This window comes from Saccoglossus kowalevskii, chromosome 18 (genome assembly GCF_978046115.1).
Source record: "Saccoglossus kowalevskii chromosome 18, keSacKowa6.1, whole genome shotgun sequence".
Lineage (NCBI taxonomy): Eukaryota > Metazoa > Hemichordata > Enteropneusta > Harrimaniidae > Saccoglossus > Saccoglossus kowalevskii.
The window spans coordinates 29,678,861-29,700,308 of NC_140658.1; the positions used below are offsets into that span (position 1 = coordinate 29,678,861).

Here is a 21,448-nt window from a genome sequence, read left to right on the forward strand (position 1 = left end):
ATGAAAATGGCGACTGGACGTGGTTGTGAACGTTGTCTATCATTGTGTTTAAGGACAACCTGATACAATGAAACAAAGTCACGGTGATTATGAGTGTAATACATGTAAAGGGTTTCAGAGCGTCGTATCTCCTTCTGTGTTACCTCCATGGCTGAACCAATCAAACCAGTACGTACAGATTACAATCTGATTAAAATCTGATGTAGTGTACGGGCTTTAATTATTTTGGCTATAAACTTATTTTAATTTTATTTTTTATTACTTTTGTTATTAATGCCTTTTATTTTATTATTTTACTTTGATTTTGATTTTGTGATTTTTTTTAATTCCGCCCTACCTACATCTGACCCGATGCCTATGTAACGAGATTTCAACGAGACCCACTATCGACTCGATTTTAGTCAACGAATCACAGAAATCCTTCTATAGCGCACATGATGACGTCACCGGGCGGAGTCGGGTGGCAAACACACTCAAATAAAATGGCGGATTACACCGACGTTAGCGACCGAGAATAACACGGCTTTTCGGTAAGTTTATCATTGTCAAATGCAACGAAAGTCATTTTTATGTTAATATTGTGGCTCGAATGGTTCGACTTTAGATCGTTATTTTGCATAGTTATTCTGGGAGTGACGATTTTGTTTCCACCGTTTCGACCGAACACCGGTGTCTTTTTCCAGTCGCTTGCCCTGGAGACGGGTGATGTTTTGTTGACGATCGGGCCAACATCGTCTACGGTATTGAAGCCGTAGCTGTAAATATTTATCAAGTTGTATCAACATTTTGTACATTATACAATAACTCTTTATTAAAGTAATTGAGGTGATTTGGACTGGAATAAAATATTTTTTATTGCAACACATCGCAATTGATCAGGAAATATTTTTTTGCTCCAATTTTCTGCGTCGATGCCGTGGGCCGGTGACCGTTATACAATTTAAAATCAGTTTGCATTGTTTACTATAGCTGTTTACAGTGTTCTAATCATTACGATTTACTTATTTTTTTGCTTCCATTCTAGATAATTATGCTCAGTGATGTAAAATTGAAGCGATGACTGAATGAACGAACCTTGGCTGGTGAAGATGTATCTGGAAGTGTACACATTTGTTGGAAGTGAAAAAAATATTCAATGTAATGACAAAAATTGTAAAATGCTGTGGAATTTCTTTTGCAAATAAAAATATACTAGCAATTTTCTATTAATGGTTTATTCAAGTGGGCAAAATATAATGTACAGAAAGATTGCCCGTAGAGTGTCGCTACACTGAAAAGTAAGCAACCGACAGCCTGTATAAAAGGGGGGCTGTGATTGGCTGTTACTTACGCGAGATTTGAACGGGACTTACATAGGCGTCGGATCAGATGTAGGTAGGGCGGAATAAAAAAAAATCACAAAATCAAAATCTAAGTAAAATAATAAAATAAAAAGGCATTAATAACAAAAGTAATAAAAATTAAATTAAAATAAGTTTATAGCCAAAATAATTAAAGCCCGTACACTACATCAGATTTTAATCAGATTGGTACAGATTAAAGACTAATTCCACACTAACAAAAGTAAGTGTGTACTCCAATTTTAACAAAAACGACATATTTACGGTCATTTTTAATACTCTCCAAATTCTTGATATTTTTAAACTCCATAAGTCATTACTTTTAAGTTTTATGTATGATATAACTCATGAGAATCTCCCACAATCAATGTCAACATATAATTTGCAGTATTTACATCATAAATATAGAACACGACAAAGATGTCGAAATGATTTACTTGTACCTAGAATGAACACAGTAGCGGGGACATTTGCAATATCTTATTTAGGGGCCAAAGTTTCGAACAGCATATCAATTTCTTTAAGGTCTAAACAAAAACTTACATTCAAAAATACTATACGGGAAAATTTAATGTCAGAGTATTTAGAATAGAACTAATATTTATTATAAATGTATGTATATACATATATATATATATATTATTATTATTATATTATCATATTTGTTTATTTGAAATATACTGAGGTGTAACCTACTGTCAGTCTTAACTTAAGTCATTAAATTCAAGTTATGTCAGGGATCTGACTCGACTAGCTTTTAAGCTATTTCAGATTCCATTTTACCTAGACTGCATGTACAATTTTGAGTATTGTATGAAATATTTTCTAGGTAAATAAATTATTATTATTATTATTATTTACGGTCACTGCCACAATAGCGGAAACAATGATATGACAATACGCTGATACATTTGCATACACCATAAAAACTTGGAACAAGGCACAGTCCCAGAAGTTGCTACCCAAACTTCAAACTTGTATATTCGTTTCAAAAACGCACACCATCGCCCTTGTCACAAAAAATCAAGTGTTTCAAGTTTCAAAGTGCTCCCATCCAATCTACAAAAAAGGAATAAATTGGGGAGGGGTGTCAAGTTTCCTGTAATGTGTAGAAAATGCTTTATAAATACATGTATTTTCAAGATTTCGCCAAGAAACACAGATAGACCTTACTTATTACCACGTACGAGCCCAAAACTGAACCGTCAAGCAGTTAGAAAATGTTGCATGTTTTACTCAAGGCACAGTAACGCGACATATATTTAAAATGTAAATTATTGGGATCCTGGAACCATTATGAGAACTATTTTTATTACCATACCATTTTTTATTGGGGAAAAGCACAATTTCAAGCAAAACACGAATATGGTTTTATAACATATGATAACGGTGCCTTTTACAAAAAAAATCCCTATACTTCTAACTTAGAGAACAGAACGTGGTGGAACACTAGTCACCTCATATGCAAATGATATATAGTCGAATATATGTTTGAAAATAAGTGATCTCGAAACTGGAAATCTCGCCGAGAAATAAATTCACGACAGTCGATGTAATTTGTGTTGTATAAAAACAATGTGATTACACTCCGTCCTACGAACAATACACTGACACTTTCGGGTCAGTTTGCAGCAAGGAATTATATCCAGTAACAGCATTGCTTGCAATTGAAATGACCACTTGCAAAACCGTCGCTGATTGGCTACTTGAGCTGTCAGTCAGTTGGTTGGTTGGTACGGATTATGCAATATAGCCGAGAACATATAATTCTTATTATTCAAATATAACAATCACTGCGCATGCGTACTGTTGTGTGTCCTGTAAGTGCAATATTTTATGATAAATCATAGTTCGATTTAAGCTACAGTATGTAATATCGAACAAATATATGTTTTCGTACATATTACATCTTCAACTGCTGTTGCATGCCAATTCCTAGCAATCATACAATTGAACACCGGTCAGACCAATAGTGAGACAGGTAAACTTTGCACTGAACAAGAAATCAATGAAGTTCTACATGTGCATAATCTATGATTCTTGGAAGTTCTTGGAAGTTCAAGTTAATACGCCAGATCTGAGAGCGCCATACACAATGACACATTGACGAAATCCGATTGGAGTATGACCATACCACTGGCCATTAAGCTGCACATTTAAAACTACCACCTCCCCACTCCACCCAACCTCACACACGCACTTGAATTTTAGTGGTCGATTTACTGAGCTATTTTCGCGCAACCACTTTGATAATGACCACTATGATGCAGAAATATTATTGATAATGACCACTATGGCGCAGAAATATCATTGATAATGACCACTGTGACGCGGAAATATCATTTGATAATTCCCACTATGACGCGGAAATATCATTTGATAATGACCACTATGATGTAGAAATATTATTGATAATGACCACGATGGCGCAGAAATATCATTGATAATGACCACTGTGACGCGGAAATATCATTTGATAATTCCCACTATGACGCGGAAATATCATTGACAATGACCACTATGACGCGGAAATAAAATTGATAATGACCACTGTGACACAGAAATATAATTGATAATAACCACTGTGACGCAGAAATATAATTGATAATGACCACTATGACGCAGTAATATAATTGATAATGACAACTATGACGCAGAAATATCATTGATAATGACCACTGTGACGCAGAAATATAATTGATAATGACCACAAAGACGCAGTAATATCAATGATAATGACCACTATGACCCAGAAATATTATTGATAATGACCACTGTGACGCAGAAATATAATTGATAATGACTACTATGACGCTGCAGTAATATCATTGATAATGATCACTATGACACAGAAATATTATTGATAATGATCACTGTGACGCAGAAATATAATTGATAATGACCACTGTGACACAGAATTGATAATGACCACTGTGACGCAGAAATATAATTGACAATGACCACTATGACGCAGAATATCATTGATAATGACCACTGTGGCACAGAAATATCATTGATAATGACCACTATGACGCAGAAATATCATTGACAATGACCACTATGACGCGGAAATATCATTGATAAAGACCACTATGACGCGGAAATATCATTGATAATTACCACTATGACGCAGAAATATCATTGATAATGACCACTATGACGCAGAAATATCATTGATAATGACCACTGTGGCACAGAAATATCATTGATAATGACCACTATGACGCAGAAATATCATTGATAATGACCACTATGACGCAGAAATATTATTGATAATAACCACTATGGCGCAGAAATATCATTGATAATGACCAGTACGACGCAGAAATATCATTGATAATGACCAGTATGACGCAGAAATATCATTGATAATGACCAGTATGACGCAGAAATATCATTGATAATGACCACTATGGCACAGAAATATAATTGACAATGACCACTATGACGCAGAATATCATTGATAATGACCACTGTGGCACAGAAATATCATTGATAATGACCAATATGATGCAGAAATATCATTTGATAATGACCACTATGACGCGGAAATATCATTTGATAATGACCACTATGATGCAGAAATATCGTTTGATAATGACCACTGTGACGCGGAAATATCATTTGATAATTCCCACTATGACGCGGAAATATCATTTGATAATGACCACTATGATGTAGAAATATTATTGATAATGACCACTATGGCGCAGAAATATCATTGGTAATGACCACTGTGACGCGGAAATATCATTTGATAATTCCCACTATGACGCGGAAATATCATTGATAATGACCACTATGATGCAGAAATATTATTGATAATGACCACTATGGCGCAGAAATATCATTGATAATGACCACTGTGACGCGGAAATATCATTTGATAATGACCACTATGACGCGGAAATATCATTTGATAATGACCACTATGATGTAGAAATATTATTGATAATGACCACTATGACGCGGAAATATCATTGATAATGACCACTATGATGCAGAAATATTATTGATAATGATCACTGTGATGCAGAAATATCATTGATAATGACCACTATGACGCGGAAATATTATTGATAATGACCACTATGATGCAGAAATATCATTGATAATGACCACTATGACCCAGAAATATTATTGATAATGATCACTGTGATGGAGAAATATCATTTGATAATGACCACTATGATGCAGAAATATTATTGATAATGACCACTATGATGCAGAAATATTATTGATAATGATCACTGTGATGCAGAAATATCATTGATAATGACCATTATGACGCGAAAATATTATTGATAATGACCACTATGATGCAGAAATATCATTGATAATGACCACTATGACGCAGAAATATTATTGATAATGATCACTGTGATGCAGAAATATCATTTGATAATGACCACTATGATGCAGAAATATTATTGATAATGACCACTATGACACGAAAATTCGTTGTCTGTGAGTACCCGATCACTTGATCACCCAATTAGCCGTCAATCATTTGCCGATAGGGAAATTTGGTATTAGGAAATATGATAACATTTTGATAGTTGAGAATAATTAACCATGAAAGGTGATTTTAAGTTCCACCAATTAATCAATACGTGTGCCTGTACTTTGAACAACGCGTCTAGGAGCGTACCACTTTACCGTGGCTATCACTTTAGTGCATTGATTTTGTATAACAATTAAGAATAAACCACCGTGGCGTTATACCACGAACTATTGCACAATAGAAAATTCGACTAAAAAAGAAATTGAAAAAATGAAATACACTTTCTCTTTTCGTGCCGCATGATGGCGTTCTTCACCGTCATGCGGCAATTAATGTACTTCCGGTATTCCCGGAATCACTGAAACGCGTCATGTAGTATTTTCCACACCCACATCCTCCCCGTGGTGGGTGTGGTGTTACCGTACAAGGAGGCCCACTTCGAGTGGTTTCAATGAAATAGTTAATATTTACGACGGTAGTTTAATTTTATCCGAACATTTCAACGATTGACAACGGATATAGTGACTTTGCAACAAAAAGTTGAATCCTGCTCATTTATTGTCTAGAACTTTTTACCCATTTCGACTGATTTTGTGAACCGCGGCTATGTATGCTAGAGTGGTGAAACCGTCAAAACACCAGACGTCAACCAACGAACAAAGGTACGTACTTATTGTTCCCACCGGAATGGTTTTCTCTATTTGGACAGGAGCCTAAATTAACAGAACACTGACGACATATCACCGTGATATGTACGTGTGTATGCGAGGCCCAGGATGGACCACTTGAAACCCATGTCGAGAAACAGTGTCGGATCTTTCTCTTTTCTTTTTTTTTTTTACAAAATGTAACGTGGTTACAATCCTTACTTTCCTTTACTACTTTATTACTTTATTATTTATTTTATTTATGTATTTTTTTTACTTTTTTTTGTTTGTTACAAACTTCCTCAGTATTAGAAAACACGATCTGACTGGTCTCAACAGGATTGTCTACAGCCAGGCAGCTACTGACGTTTCTAATCCATTCGTCTCTATTGTTATGTATTTTGTTCTTCCAATTTACACTTCACAGTCCTTTGTTTCCATGGAAATGATAATCCAATTTTATAAATTTGCTTCCTGTTGTCTTTTACCTGAATGGATAAATGAACAAAGTCCTTTTTTAAGGTCGATGCCTTATACTTCTATTATTACTTTCAAAACTACCACCAGGAAATTATAACTATTGAAAAACTATTTAATCTATGAATGTTCATATTTACTTTATATGAAATGTACTCATTACCGTTTTGATTTACATATTTCAAATTTTGGCTCTCAGGGTATTTCTAATAAAAAAATTATCTAACCGTGGACTGAATTCATAGAAGTTTGGGCATTAATGTTAGAATTAATAATACAAATTTAGTACACACATTGAAATTATCAAAACCTGAAATACAAACATATAACACGTGTGAAGTAAACAAGATTATGATTTTTTTTAAATGAGACAAAATTTTGAAATGTTGTGTCACTTTCTGTATGTCTTATTTGTAAAACCGGTTTGTAAAAGGTTTATAATATTGTGGAAAATATAGAGAATATCACTGATCATAAAAGACGCCCATCGCATAGTGTTTTTAAGTAGAATATTTATTTTATAAAATTTCAAATTGAAAACAATTAGCCAATCACAATGTCCTAGCAAATACATCAGTATGGCCATTTCAAATGGTTTTAATAGTTAATGAAAGTACCTTCTTTGGGAATTGAATGAAGCATGAGAATCACGCTTCATGGGGTTCTTGCAGGGTCAATGTTATATAAATAGTTTATAAACGCATGCCTTCGGAGTGTACCTGTGGATGCTTTCAGTTTGAATTTGAAAATCTGGCCTTTAAGATAAAGTTCTTGGGTTTATAATACATTTTTGCAGTATGCAAATTCCTTGTGGCTTGTGCTTGGTTGAGATATGTTCATATTAATAGAAGTGACTTAAAAACACTGTCTCTTTTTCAGAATGTGGCAAGATCCAAGAGAGTTCACTAGTGTGCCACCTACTTATACAATGAGCCGGATCGAAAGTTACAACAAGAAACATCAATCAACAACCAGAAAGAAAGTTAACTTATCAGAAATTACATTTACAGGTAAAATATTCTGTTATAAAACAATATTGTAACATGAAAAATAAGTATTTGCTCTATTACAAGCACCTCTATAATAATGATAATAATTTTATTCAACACGTAAATCTACTAAAAGAAAGTAATTTTATGGTTGTAAAACAAAAAAACAGATATACCGGTAATACTTCACGCAACTACAATCACGAATAGCACATTAAATACATATAATTATAGAACGAGGGAAAACAATATAATAGAAGTGCACATAAACCAAGATTTGTATTTTAAATACTGAATTTTTAAATATCTCCACAGACTTTACTCTGTCATACGCTACTAATAAAGTAAATACGGTAATTGATTTACTATTTTTGGTGAATATGGTCAGAAATGCTATTTTTGTATTTCAGTAAAATGGAATATACAATCAATTTTTATTTGTGATTTCTTGAATTATTGCGGTTGTATTGACTTGACTAAACTGTAGATTGTTTTTAGATGTGATTCAAGCATGTATTACATCCGGGTGTATAAGACAATTGGTTTCCTGTTTCTCTTAAGAAGATCACATTTCTTGACCCTTGTATCTCTGGCATGTAACCTAGTGTACAATATAAGTGTCAGTGACTTAATTTCATCCAAATAATGCTAGATCCAAATTCTGATAATGTTGGATCCAGTTTTACTTATTTTTTAATGATTCATACAAAATACTTACTTTACTGGATTCACATAATTGCATTTGTTTCAAATTATGTTAAATCATGTGATTAATTGTTCATGAAGAAATTCTATCCAGACAAACAAATGATTAAACAAAAACTAAAATAGTGAAAGACTTATTTACAAGAACAAGCCAAGAGGCTGGTTGGCAATCCGCTCCGCTCAAAAAACGTGTTACCATGGTAGAACATGAATGTGAAGCTACGTTGGGTTATAATTAAAACCGGGCATGTAGACAAACTTTGCTGAGTTCCAAATACTTGTCAACAGACAAGTTTGTTCTCATCTCATAGTGACTGGAGTATTTAATTTGACTTAATACAAAAATCCAAATTAAATTACAAATATAGCGTGTGCCACCGTTTTGGGATTTTCTAGATTCTTTTAATGCAGCATTTACAGTTCATTCAAAGTTGCTGTAGGCGCCGATGGTCTCTCTTTGGTGCGCAACTTGGCCAAAATAAAAAGCATGATCATTTGAACACTGCTATTACAAGATTTGTAGGAGAAGATACATTTTGCACGAAGCAATTGAAAAAATCAGTTTTTTGGCTGTTGCCATGGCAATGGTGGGCCAGGAATTTTTTCGGATTTTAGCACAGAATTAGAATGAAGGTGTGACCTGCCTGCCAATTTTGAACAAAATCGACCGGACCAAAAAAATCACAGAAGATTTGATACGTGTAACCACACAGAAAATCACACGCACACAAAAGTGATTTTAAGGGCAATCCTAGTGGAGCGGATCAGCAATAACTGTTGTAGAGTTGAAGTAATTACTTGAGGGCTTCTTTTCAGGCAATAAACTCTCTTGGGATTCCTAACAAATTACTGAAAAGTCACAGCAAAATAATGCAGTTGGGGTTGAAAATGACATCATTAAAACTAAATATTGACTGACACTGAGGTTTTATTATTATATTGAATAATAAATACAACATAAATCGAATATTGTAACTTGTGGTACATGACATTTTTTTTTATTAAACATTACAACTGTGTATCATGCACTTTAAAAAATTAAGTTCACTGGATTTTTATTATTGGTTCTGAGTCAATAATGAGTTTTATTCACATCCACATTAACGTGTTCAGACCAATCAACATGATGAATAATGAAATCAAATCGTATTCTGACTGGTTTGATTAAAATTTTATTTGAAAGAAAAAAGAATAAAATCCCATGAAATCAAAATTTGCATATGATTGACAAGATATTGAATAACCAGAATTATAGAAATCAGAATTTGTGTTGTTTTGTAAATGCTTGTAGGCCTACTTACAAAAGATGTAATTTGAGATTTTTTTCCAGAGAATCACATTCTAGGAACATATGCCATATTGTTTTATTAGAACTGCATTATGACCTGTTGAAAAGCTAGCATAAAATATGCAGTATATACAAATATCTTCTAGTACAAGTGTTTGAAATTGACAATTTTACGATCACTGTGAGAATCACGTGTTATGTGGGGAATCAAACGTAAAAACAGGACAAACAAAGGTCATAGCATCATAGTGGCTTATAATATCGTGTGGGATTCGACAAACGCGATAGTATTATGGGGGATATTTCCATGCTTAATAATGTGCTGTACGCATTTGATGATATGCAATTTTGATGAAGTATGGGTATTCAAAAGCAATATGCCTCTGGCGAAGATCGGCCGGTCGATGTGAGCTACGAAATAAAGAAATTTGAGGTCAAAATCAAATCGATTTTTGCGGCAGACGTTCGGCATGTGTCTTTCATGCAACTCGTGGGATCTCGCAGTTGAACAGAATATCACTTATTACTGCTTGCCTGTGTCCCTGATACAGGTAACTTTTAAGTCAGGCTTGTAAAACTTGCATGTCTAGATGTCTAGTAACAGTTTTTCACGGTCTTTTCTAAATATTTTTGGATGAATTTGGCTGAAAAAAAAACAATTTGAAATTTTATTAATCGTAAATCAGCTTGACTTCATAGAAGTATTGACCAGAGAGACACTTTAATTATTCAGTCTTGATGGGCTTACTTGGTATGAGACAGAAGTACTTGAAAATAATATTTAATTCAAGACTTGTATCTTTCTACCGGTACACAATTTTGAGAAATGTCAAAGACTACTAGTACATGGTAGAATTTTCAGGGGGTGGCGGGTATGGATGAAGAGAAAGAAGTAACAATTGTTTTTTTTTTTTTTTTTTGTGGACTATATCATAGAAAGTAGAGTTTTTATGTGGAAGAGTTAGGGAGGGTGGTGTAAATAATTTAGTCTGTCTCTTCCATTTTCTCCCTCACTTTAACAAATTACATTTTAAAGATGCTTTTTAATTGAAGGAAATGTGGTACTACTTCACAGCAATGTAATTCACAAATGTTTTTTTTTTACAGAATTAGAGAATGAAATAAAATATAACATAGAGTCGCTGATAATGAAATCCAGGTGTAGTGAATGGAGAAATGTATTGTTACATTTCATGCAATTTTCCTTGTCTGACAAGCTAGCAGACACACTTCACTATTTTCAACATTTAGTGAGTATTGATTTGTTTGTTTTTCATTCTTGTTGCTTTAAAGAGAACTAAATAGGAGGTACTGTCATGGTACTGTCTGTGTGTAGGTGTCGTTACATGCGAAAATCTTGTTTCACTGATCTCAAAATGAAATACGATCATCTGACAGCTCAAACTGTCAAAACCAAAGTCATGTGCCTCTCCAGAATGTCGTCTCTATAGTGATCAGCTAATTAAAAAATAATCATGTAGCCATTGAAGTATTGAAAAACCTGGATCAAAATGTTTGAAAATAACCACTGACAATGACACATACTCAAGTCGCAGTCAGGATGGAAGTGTCATATATTGTTATATATCGATATTAAAAGCCACATAAGGACGCTCAAGAAATGTCAAAGGTTGTATTGTATTAGTTATGATTTTGAAAAAATCTTGAATTTTGTTCTGTTTTACTTCATTTATTGATTGGCATTTTCATTGCTTACTCTGCAGCAAACACAGCAATGAGGGCATGTCGCCAACATTTGCATATAATGTAAATAGAGTGGACGCCAGATTAACCAATCATTGGACAGAGTATAAAATACTGTAGAGTACTTTTTGCTGATGTGTATTTAGTGAAGGGTTTATTCACTGGATTTTATTTCCACTGAATCACCTATTCAATGAAAATAAATTCTAAGTGACAATAAAGTAATTTACAGTAGGTCACTGCCCTTGCATACACATAGCCTTGGATGAAGTGTTTACAACTTTCCTGGTGATTTTCGGAAAGTTTGGAAACATATGTAATAATAACAGAGTGCCATGGTCCTGCCCTGATGTTTGTAGGGTATGAAAGCCATTTTCACCCTTGATGCAAAGTATCCATGCTTCACTCAAGAAAATATGGCCACAGGATACACTGTATCTCTCAAGAAAATACTAGTAACTTCCATACTACACACGCCATGGCAATTCTATAGCATTGTGTCATATTCTTTTGTTTTTAGTATCTCCAGTTAAACAGATAGTTTAGTCAAATTTTAAGGCATTCAAGAAGGCAAAAAGTAACTCCCTATAACCCAATTGAATGTCTCTATGACTCCCTATGACCCAATTGAATGTCTCTATGACTCCCTATGACCCAATTGAATGTCTCTATGACTCCCTATAACCCAATTGAATGTCTCTATGACTCCCTATGACCCAATTGAATGTCTCTATGACTCCCTATGACCCAATTGAATGTCTCTATGACTCCCTATGACCCAATTGAATGTCTCTATGACTCCCTATGACCCAATTGAATGTCTCTATGACTCCCTATGACCCAATTGAATGTCTCTATGACTCCCTATAACCCAATTGAATGTCTCTATGAATCCCTATGACCCAATTGAATGTCTCTATGATTCCCTATGACCCAATTGAATGTCTCTATGACTCCCTATAACCCAATTGAATGTCTCTGTGACTCCCTATGACCCAATTGAATGTCTCTATGACTCCCTATGACCCAATTGAATGTCTCTATGACTCCCTATGACCCAATTGAATGTCTCTATGACTCCCTATAACCCAATTGAATGTCTCTATGACTCCCTATGACCCAATTGAATGTCTCTATGACTCCCTATGACCCAATTGAATGTCTCTATGACTCCCTATGACCCAATTGAATGTCTCTATGACTCCCTATAACCCAATTGAATGTCTCTATGAATCCCTATGACCCAATTGAATGTCTCTATGACTCCCTATGACCCAATTGAATGTCTCTATGACTCCCTATGACCCAATTGAATGTCTCTATGATTCCCTATGACCCAATTGAATGTCTCTATGACTCCCTATAACCCAATTGAATGTCTCTGTGACTCCCTATGACCCAATTGAATGTCTCTATGACTCCCTATGATCCAATTGAATGTCTCTATGACTCCCTATGACCCAATTGAATGTCTCTATGACTCCCTATGACCCAATTGAATGTCTCTATGACTCCCTATGACCCAATTGAATGTCTCTATGACTCCCTATGACCCAATTGAATGTCTCTATGACTCCCTATGACCCAATTGAATGTCTCTATGACTCCCTATGACCCAATTGAATGTCTCTATGACTCCCTATAACCCAATTGAATGTCTCTATGACTCCCTATGACCCAATTGAATGTCTCTATGACTCCCTATGACCCAATTGAATGTCTCTATGACTCCCTATGACCCAATTGAATGTCTCTATGACTCCCTATAACCCAATTGAATGTCTATATGACTCCCTATGACCCAATTGAATGTCTCTATGACTCCCTAGAACCCCATTGAATGTCTCTATGACTCCCTATGACCCAATTGAATGTCTCTATGACTCCCTATAACCCAATTGAATGTCTCTATGACTCCCTATGACCCAATTGAATGTCTCTATGACTCCCTATAACCCAATTGAATGTCTCTATGACTCCCTATGACCCAATTGAATGTCTCTATGACTCCCTATAACCCAATTGAATGTCTCTATGACTCCTTATGACCCAATTGAATGTCTCTATGACTCCCTATGATCCAATTGAATGTCTCTATGACTCCCTATGACCCAATTGAATGTCTCTATGACTCCCTATGACCCAATTGAATGTCTCTATGACTCCCTATGACCCAATTGAATGTCTCTATGACTCCCTATGACCCAATTGAATGTCTCTATGACTCCCTATGACCCAATTGAATGTCTCTATGACTCCCTATGACCCAATTGAATGTCTCTATGACTCCCTATGACCCAATTGAATGTTTCTATGACTCCCTATGACCCAATTGAATGTCTCTATGACTCCCTATAACCCAATTGAATGTCTCTATGACTCCCTATGACCCAATTGAATGTCTCTATGACTCCCTATAACCCAATTGAATGTCTCTATGACTCCTTATGACCCAATTGAATGTCTCTATGACTCCCTATGACCCAATTGAATGTCTCTATGACTCCCTATAACCCAATTGAATGTCTCTATGACTCCCTATGACCCAATTGAATGTCTCTATGACTCCCTACGATCCAATTGAATGTCTCTATGACTCCCTATGATCCAATTGAATGTCTCTATGACTCCCTATGACCCAATTGAATGTCTCTATGACTTCCTATGACCCAATTGAATGTCTCTATGACTCCCTATGACCCAATTGAATGTCTCTATGACTCCCTATGACCCAATTGAATGTCTCTATGACTCCCTATGACCCAATTGAATGTCTCTATGACTTCCTAAGACCGAATTGAATGTCTCTATGACTCCCTATGACCCAATTGAATGTCTCTATGACTCCCTATGACCCTATTGAATGTCTCTATGACTCCCTAGAACCCCATTGAATGTCTCTATGACTCCCAAGAACCCCATTGAATGTCTCTCTGACTCCCTAGAACCCCATTGAATGTCTCTGTGACTCCCTATGACCCAATTGAATGTCTCTATGACTCCCTATGACCCAATTGAATGTCTCTATGACTCCCTATGACCCAATTGAATGTCTCTATGACTCCCTATGACCCAATTGAATGTCTCTATGACTCCCTAGAACCCCATTGAATGTCTCTGTGACTCTCTGGGACCACATTGAATGTAACTATGACTCCCTATGACCCAATTGAATGTCTCTATGACTCCCTAGAACCCCATTGAATGTCTCTCTGACTCCCTAGAACCCCATTGAATGTCTCTGTGACTCCCTATGACCCAATTGAATGTCTCTATGACTCCCTATGACCCAATTGAATGTCTCTATGACTCCCTATGACCCAATTGAATGTCTCTATGACTCCCTATGACCCAATTGAATGTCTCTATGAATCCCTATGACCCAATTGAATGTCTCTATGACTCCCTATGACCCAATTGAATGTCTATATGACTCCCTATGACCCAATTGAATGTCTCTATGACTCCCTATGACCCAATTGAATGTCTCTATGACTCCCTAGAACCCCATTGAATGTCTCTGTGACTCTCTGGGACCACATTGAATGTAACTATGACTCCCTATGACCCAATTGAATGTCTCTATGACTCCCTAGAACCCCATTGAATGTCTCTGTGACACTCTAAGACCACATTCAATGTCTCTATGACTCCCTATGACCCAATTGAATGTCTCTGTGACTCCCTATAACCCAATTGAATGTCTCTATGACTCCATATAACCCAATTGAATGTCTCTATGACTCCCTATGACCCAATTGAAAGTATCTCTGACTCCCTAGAACCCCATGGAATGTCCCTGTGACTCCCTATGACCAAATTAAAAGTATTTGTGACTCCCTAGGACACCAGTGAAAGTTTTTGTGACTCCTTAGTACCCCGTTGAAAATCTCTATGACTTCCTCTGGGGTCCCAATAAAAGTTTGTGTGACTGCTTAAGTGATTTTTTAGGACCCAGTAAAAGTCTCTGTAACTACTTAGGACCCCAGTGAAAGTCTTGGACTCCCTAGGACCCCAGTAAAAGTTTTTGTGACTGCCTAGGATGCCAGTGATTATTATGACGTAGTAAAAGTCTGTAGCTTCTTAAGTGAAAGACTTTACGACTTCTTAGGACACTGGTGAAAGTTTTTGTGACTCCTTAGGATCCTAATGAAAGCCTCTGTTACTCTCTAGAACCCCAGTGAAAGTCTCTGTGACTCTCTGCTTTAGTACCCCTGTGTAAGTCTCTGTGACTCCCTAGTACCCCTGTGAAAGTCTCTGTGACTCCCTAGGACCCCAGTGAAAGTCTCTGTGACTCTCTGCTGTAGTACCCATGTGTAAGTCTATGTGATTTCCTAGTACCCTAATGAAAGTCTCTGTGACTCCCTAGGACCCCAGTGAAAGTCTCTGTGACTCTCTGCTTTAGTACCCCTGTGTAAGTCTCAAGTACCCTAATGAAAGTCTCTGTGACTCCCTAGGACCCCAGTAAAATTTGCCACAAAGTGAAATTTTTCCTTTACATGCAAAGTTTAACTAAAGTATTTTACATTTTTGCCCCGTCACTAGCTCCATGTACAACTCATAATTTAATAATTTGAACTTCTCAATTTCAAATTATTATTTTAATTTCAGATTGAGACTGTAATACATGTACATAACATAGAACCAGAGAGGACACATGTGATACCAGTGACTTCATTGGATGTATCCAAACCGTCTACTGTCAGTATTCAGCAATGGCATCATCTAATTGCATCATTAAACTTAAAAATTGAGGAACCTGACACATCATTTATGCTTACGTATACCAGTGTCCTTGTTCCAAAACACTTGAATATATGTGTTTTGGAAGGATTTTTGTCAGTCTTAGAAGCCTTATTGTGTAAGTATTACATAAACAAGAATGTTTTTTTTGTCCAACCATATGCCAGTTATTAACATGCTAATTTTAGCCATTCTAATTCGAATTATAATATATGCATATTTAAATTAATGATATGCAATTTGAGATGCAAAGAAATTATAGAAAAAATGCATCAAACATTATGATGATAAAAATGATTGTGTGTCCTTGGTAATGCTGTGGTGTTAACTTGACTGTTACAGCTTTCTTTTTGTTTTATTTTAGATTTAGGAAGTGATATCATACAGTTGTTTTGCAGATTTTCACCAGATGAAGGAGCCAATGTGTTAGCATTGGTGAGTACAAAACTTGGTTGTACACCACACTGTTTTGTTATTCATTAATTAATGATCGTATTCTTCAATGGTGTTGGTAAACATTAAGTATCCTCGGGGGCGGACTTCCGGGAATTTTCTACCGCCTGGCAACCCAAACAAAGACCAAAAACTCGCGGAAAACGGTACTTTGCGATGGTTGTTGAGAGTCCCCTGAACAGTGTAACAAGATTAGCCCTACGTGTGTAACATATATGAATTTGGTTGTTCAGGATTACTTCAAAGTTGAGTTTGTGTTGTTTTCTCGAATTTTCACCGGCTCCACTGGCATTCCACAGCAGCGCGCACAAAGCCCATAGAAATACGTAGTACAGTGATGCGCGTCTTAGCAACGTAGAACGTCTGTGACGTAGCTCCGCCCCCGAGGATTCATTTGTAGAGTTGTTAATTTGGAATTGAAGAATTGAAATCAGACAATAAATTTGATAACAAACTGACAGGCTGGTACTGAGGTTTGCAATAATTTGACAAGGACCAGATTATGAGGTAAACTTGCATGTGCTGTTAAGAAGATGTGACCAAAATGGCAATGAATCAACAATTAATTCTCAAATCTTGATCTTGTCTCGAGACAGTATTCTACATTTTACAATATTCTGTAGTTTCCATTATTAGATGTTTGAAACTGAATTATACTATTCACATACATTTCCCATATCTCTGAACTTCCTTACCTCTCATTTCCCGTATCCCTCAACCTTGCATCTTCCCTTTCTCTCATCCCCTACCTCCCATCTCTCATCTCCTCTACCCCACATCTCCCCTGTTTCTCATCTCCCCTACCTCACATCTGCCCTATCCCCCTACCTCACATCTCCCCTACCTCACATCTCCCCTACCTCACATTTCCCATCTCCTAACTCTCATCCCTCATCCCCCTACCTCTCATCTCCCCTATCCCCTACCTCACATCTTTCTATCCCCTACCTCACATCTTTCTATCCCCTACCTCACATCTTTCTATCCCCTATCTCTCATCTCCCCTATCCCCTACCTCACATCTTTTTAACCCCCATCTCACATCTCCCCTACCTCACATCTCCCCTACCTCACATCACCCCTACCTCACATCTCCCCTACCTCACATCTCCCCGATCCCCCTATCTATCATCTCCCCGATCCCCCTATCTATCATCTACCCTATCCCCCTCTCTATCATCTCCCCTATACCCCTCTCTCTTATTTCCCCTATCCCCCTCTCTCTTATCATCTCCACCTCATATCTCCCCGATCCCCCTATCTATCATCCCCCTATCCCTATTTCTTGTCTCCCCTACCTCACATCTCCCCTATTTCTCATCTCTCCTACCTCACATCTTCCCTATCCCACTAACTCTCACCCCCTACCTCTCATCTTCAATATCCCCTATCCTAACCTCTCATCTCCAATATCCCCTATCCCCACCGCTCATCTCCAATATCCCCTATCCCCACCTCTCATCTCCAATATCCGCTATCCCCACCTCTCATCTCCAATATCCCCTATCTTCACCTCTCATCTCGCCTACCTCACATCTCCCGTATCCCCTATCTCTCATCTCCCCTACCTCACATCTCCCCTATCCCCTATCTCTCATTTCCCCTATCCCCTATCCCTCATTTCCCCTATCCCCTATCCCTCATTTCCCCTATCCCCTATCTCTCATTTCCCCTATCCCCCTATCTCTCATTTCCCCTATCCCCCTATCTCTCATTTCCCCTATCCCCCTATCTCTCATTTCCCCTATCCCCCTATCTCTCATCTCCCCTATCCCCTATATCTCATCCCCCTACCTCTCATCTCCCCTATTTCTTACTCTCATCTCCCCTATACCCTACCTCTCACCCCTACCTCACATCTCCCCTATCCCCTATATCCCATCCCCCTACCTCTCATCTCCCCTATTTCTTACTCTCGTCTTCCCTATCTCCTACTCTCATCTTCCCTATTCCCTACCTCTCATCCCCCTACCTCTCATCTCCCCTATCTCCTACTCTCATCTCCCCTATCTCCTACTCTCATCTCCCCTATCTCCTACTCTCATCTCCCCTATCTCCTACTCTCATCTCCCCTATCTCCTACTCTCATCTCCCCTATCTCCTACTCTCATCTCCCCTATCTCACATCACCCCTATCCCCCACCTCTCATCTCACATCCCCCTATCCCACTATCTCTCATCTCCCCTACCCCTCATCAATATCCCCTACCTCTCCCTTATCCCCACCTCTCATCTTTCCTACCTCCCATCTTTCCTACCTCTCATCTCCTCTACCTCACATCTTTTTATCCCCTACCTCTCATTTCCCCTATCTCTCATTTCTCCTACGTCACATCTCCCCTATCTCTCATCTTCCCTATCCCCTACCTCTCATCTTCCATATCGCTCATCTTTCCTACCTCTCATCTCCCCATTCCCTCACCTATCATCTCTGCATCCCCCTATATCGAATCACCCTCAACTCGTCTTCATACTACTTTATTCCTCCCATTTCTTCCTCCACCCATTTTCTTGTCTACGATCAACCTCCCATCCACCCCCAAACTATATTTTCATCTCCTACACTCTTTCCACTCATCTCTCATGACCTTCATTTTTCCTTATCTCTTGGTTCCTTCATTCCTTCCTTTCATCTTGTCCTCCTTTTGTCTTTTATATTTCTTTTCTCTCTTCAATTCCTTTTTACCTCTCTCACATCTTTTCTCCTCTTTTTTTTCCTCCCCTCCCTAATCTCCTCCTTCATCTCTTCCTCACTTCTCACCCTCCACTTGTCTCCTTTACCATTTACCCCCTCCCTCACTTCTTCTTGTCTCTCCTTCTTTTGCACCCACCTGACCCCTCCACTCCTTTCTCTCAGCTCACCTCCCATGAAAACCAGAAACAAAGGCAAAATACAAATAACCACTAGAGGGCGATATTTAACTTCATTCATCTTGTAGACTCATTGTGATGTATTCACTCCACAGCTGCAGGAAGTGTTGCATTCGCCGACTACAGATCTTCCGGTTAGCCATTCTTTAGTAGTGCCTGTCTGGGGAAAATACAGTCGTACAAGAGAATTTTTACAGTTGATTGGACTTACACAAATAAAGACTGAGCAGAGAAAAAGAGTGCTTAGATTAAAATGTTCTAGCCGTACTGTCATGCAGGTAGCATGCATCATATTGACTGCGTTCCACAAACAATCCTTCAAAACATTATTAGTTTCCGATTTGTGAGTTTTTTTATATAATGTACATTATTTTCAACTGGAAGGGTAAATTAATTTATTATGGGGCATAACCTGCTTCAGAGTTTTTATATTTTTTAATCGATGTAATATTGCTCCAACATGACCTTTGTACACAGTGAACAAATGAAAACAACAACTAAATAGCTATGTTGAACAATTAATTAAAAAAATAATTAAAAATTAAAATTAAACATTTTCGAGCAACAATATTTGCTCTATAAAGCAGGAAAATTAAACGCGTATAAACTGCATCTATTGTATACTGAAATATTAATACAATATGATTTATTTTGCCCATAGAAACCCCTACTAATAGATCTAATACGGTATTTGCATAATATTAACATAATTATACCTATTTGACACATTGCCATGTGTTTACATAGTGCCATAAATGTCATATTTTCTCACAATGTCATGGGTTAAACAATGAATGAATTAAAGAATGTATTTTCTATTCAGATAAGGCTGACTATGGTACGATAAGTGCCAATGAACACAAACAATAAAAAGAAAGAATATGAAAGAATATGAATATGAAGTTTATTACAGATTTTATAGAACAAGGTTTTTATTGTTAAAATGCAATATTATTTTATTCATCTGCATATTTTTCTTGATATGAATGTAGTTCTGTTTTATGTCACCCCTAAATTATCTCTTTAAAACCAGATTTATTGGTGAGTAGACTATATTTACACTTTGTATTTCTCATATTCAATCCTAGAGGGCAGTAGACATGTATCATTTTGCTGTTCGAGTGATTTTCATGGGAAAAAAATTTAGTATGATATATGAGATCCATAAATTTAAACATGGTATATTTTAAAATAAATTTATATTTATTATTTTGTATTAGTTTGTTTATTCTTAATGTTTAATTTAGGATTTATTGTTATTATTTAATTTCTGAGGGAAAAAATCATTCAAAGTGTTTACCACATTCTTGGTTGGCTGTTCAGTGAGGCTCTCTGGGACTATGGTAAAACATTCTATAAATTATTAAAAGCTTTCATAAAGTAGTTGCTATGGAAACAAATTGTCAAAGTCCCCATGTCAAAGGTGAAGCAGAGATTGTCTGACAGTTAAAAATAAAGTGAAACTCAGGATTTCAGAAGGTTGGTAACCTTGACGACCATACGAATTACAGTATAATCCACGGTAAAAAAAGAATGAAATCTATTTCTGTAAGTGAAAATGATCATCTTGGCATTCGTTTGAATTGTTTTATTTTATTAAATTTTTTGCCTTGAGCTAGTTAGGTGACCTCCGCATGGCTCGCCCGGTCTGCCTTGTGAGTGTGATCAGTAGCCGATGTGAGTCGTGTATTATATTTGAATTAACTCAGTCGGTAGGCTTTCATCTT

General features: G+C 36.8%; 1 protein-coding gene and 1 long non-coding RNA gene across 2 annotated transcripts; both read left to right on the forward strand.

Moving 5' to 3' along the window:
* The first annotated feature begins 436 nt into the window (after nt 1–436).
* On the forward strand, nt 437–1,158 carry LOC144341918 (uncharacterized). The gene is made up of 2 exons (XR_014927048.1): nt 437–530; nt 1,025–1,158. It is a non-coding gene; the product is annotated as an uncharacterized LOC144341918 (long non-coding RNA).
* Nucleotides 1,159–6,316: 5,158 nt separating this feature from the next.
* On the forward strand, nt 6,317–20,223 carry LOC100370076 (uncharacterized). The gene is made up of 6 exons (XM_006819913.3): nt 6,317–6,506; nt 7,848–7,978; nt 11,058–11,200; nt 16,266–16,515; nt 16,762–16,832; nt 19,817–20,223. The coding sequence occupies exons 1-6, from the start codon at nt 6,451–6,453 to the stop codon at nt 20,066–20,068; spliced, it is 903 nt and encodes a 300-aa protein (XP_006819976.2). The 5' UTR covers nt 6,317–6,450; the 3' UTR covers nt 20,069–20,223.
* The last annotated feature ends 1,225 nt before the right edge of the window (nt 20,224–21,448 follow it).

What these genes read in the sequence shown, in the direction of transcription:
- LOC100370076 (XM_006819913.3), top strand. Translation starts at nt 6,451, where the DNA reads ATGTATGCTAGAGTGGTGAAACCGTCAAAACACCAGACGTCAACCAAC. An exon ending in TTCACTATTTTCAACATTTA is followed by an intron (nt 11,201 to 16,265) that starts GTGAGTATTGAT and finishes TTTTAATTTCAG; the next exon opens with ATTGAGACTGTAATACATGT. An exon ending in AGTCTTAGAAGCCTTATTGT is followed by an intron (nt 16,516 to 16,761) that starts GTAAGTATTACA and finishes GTTTTATTTTAG; the next exon opens with ATTTAGGAAGTGATATCATA.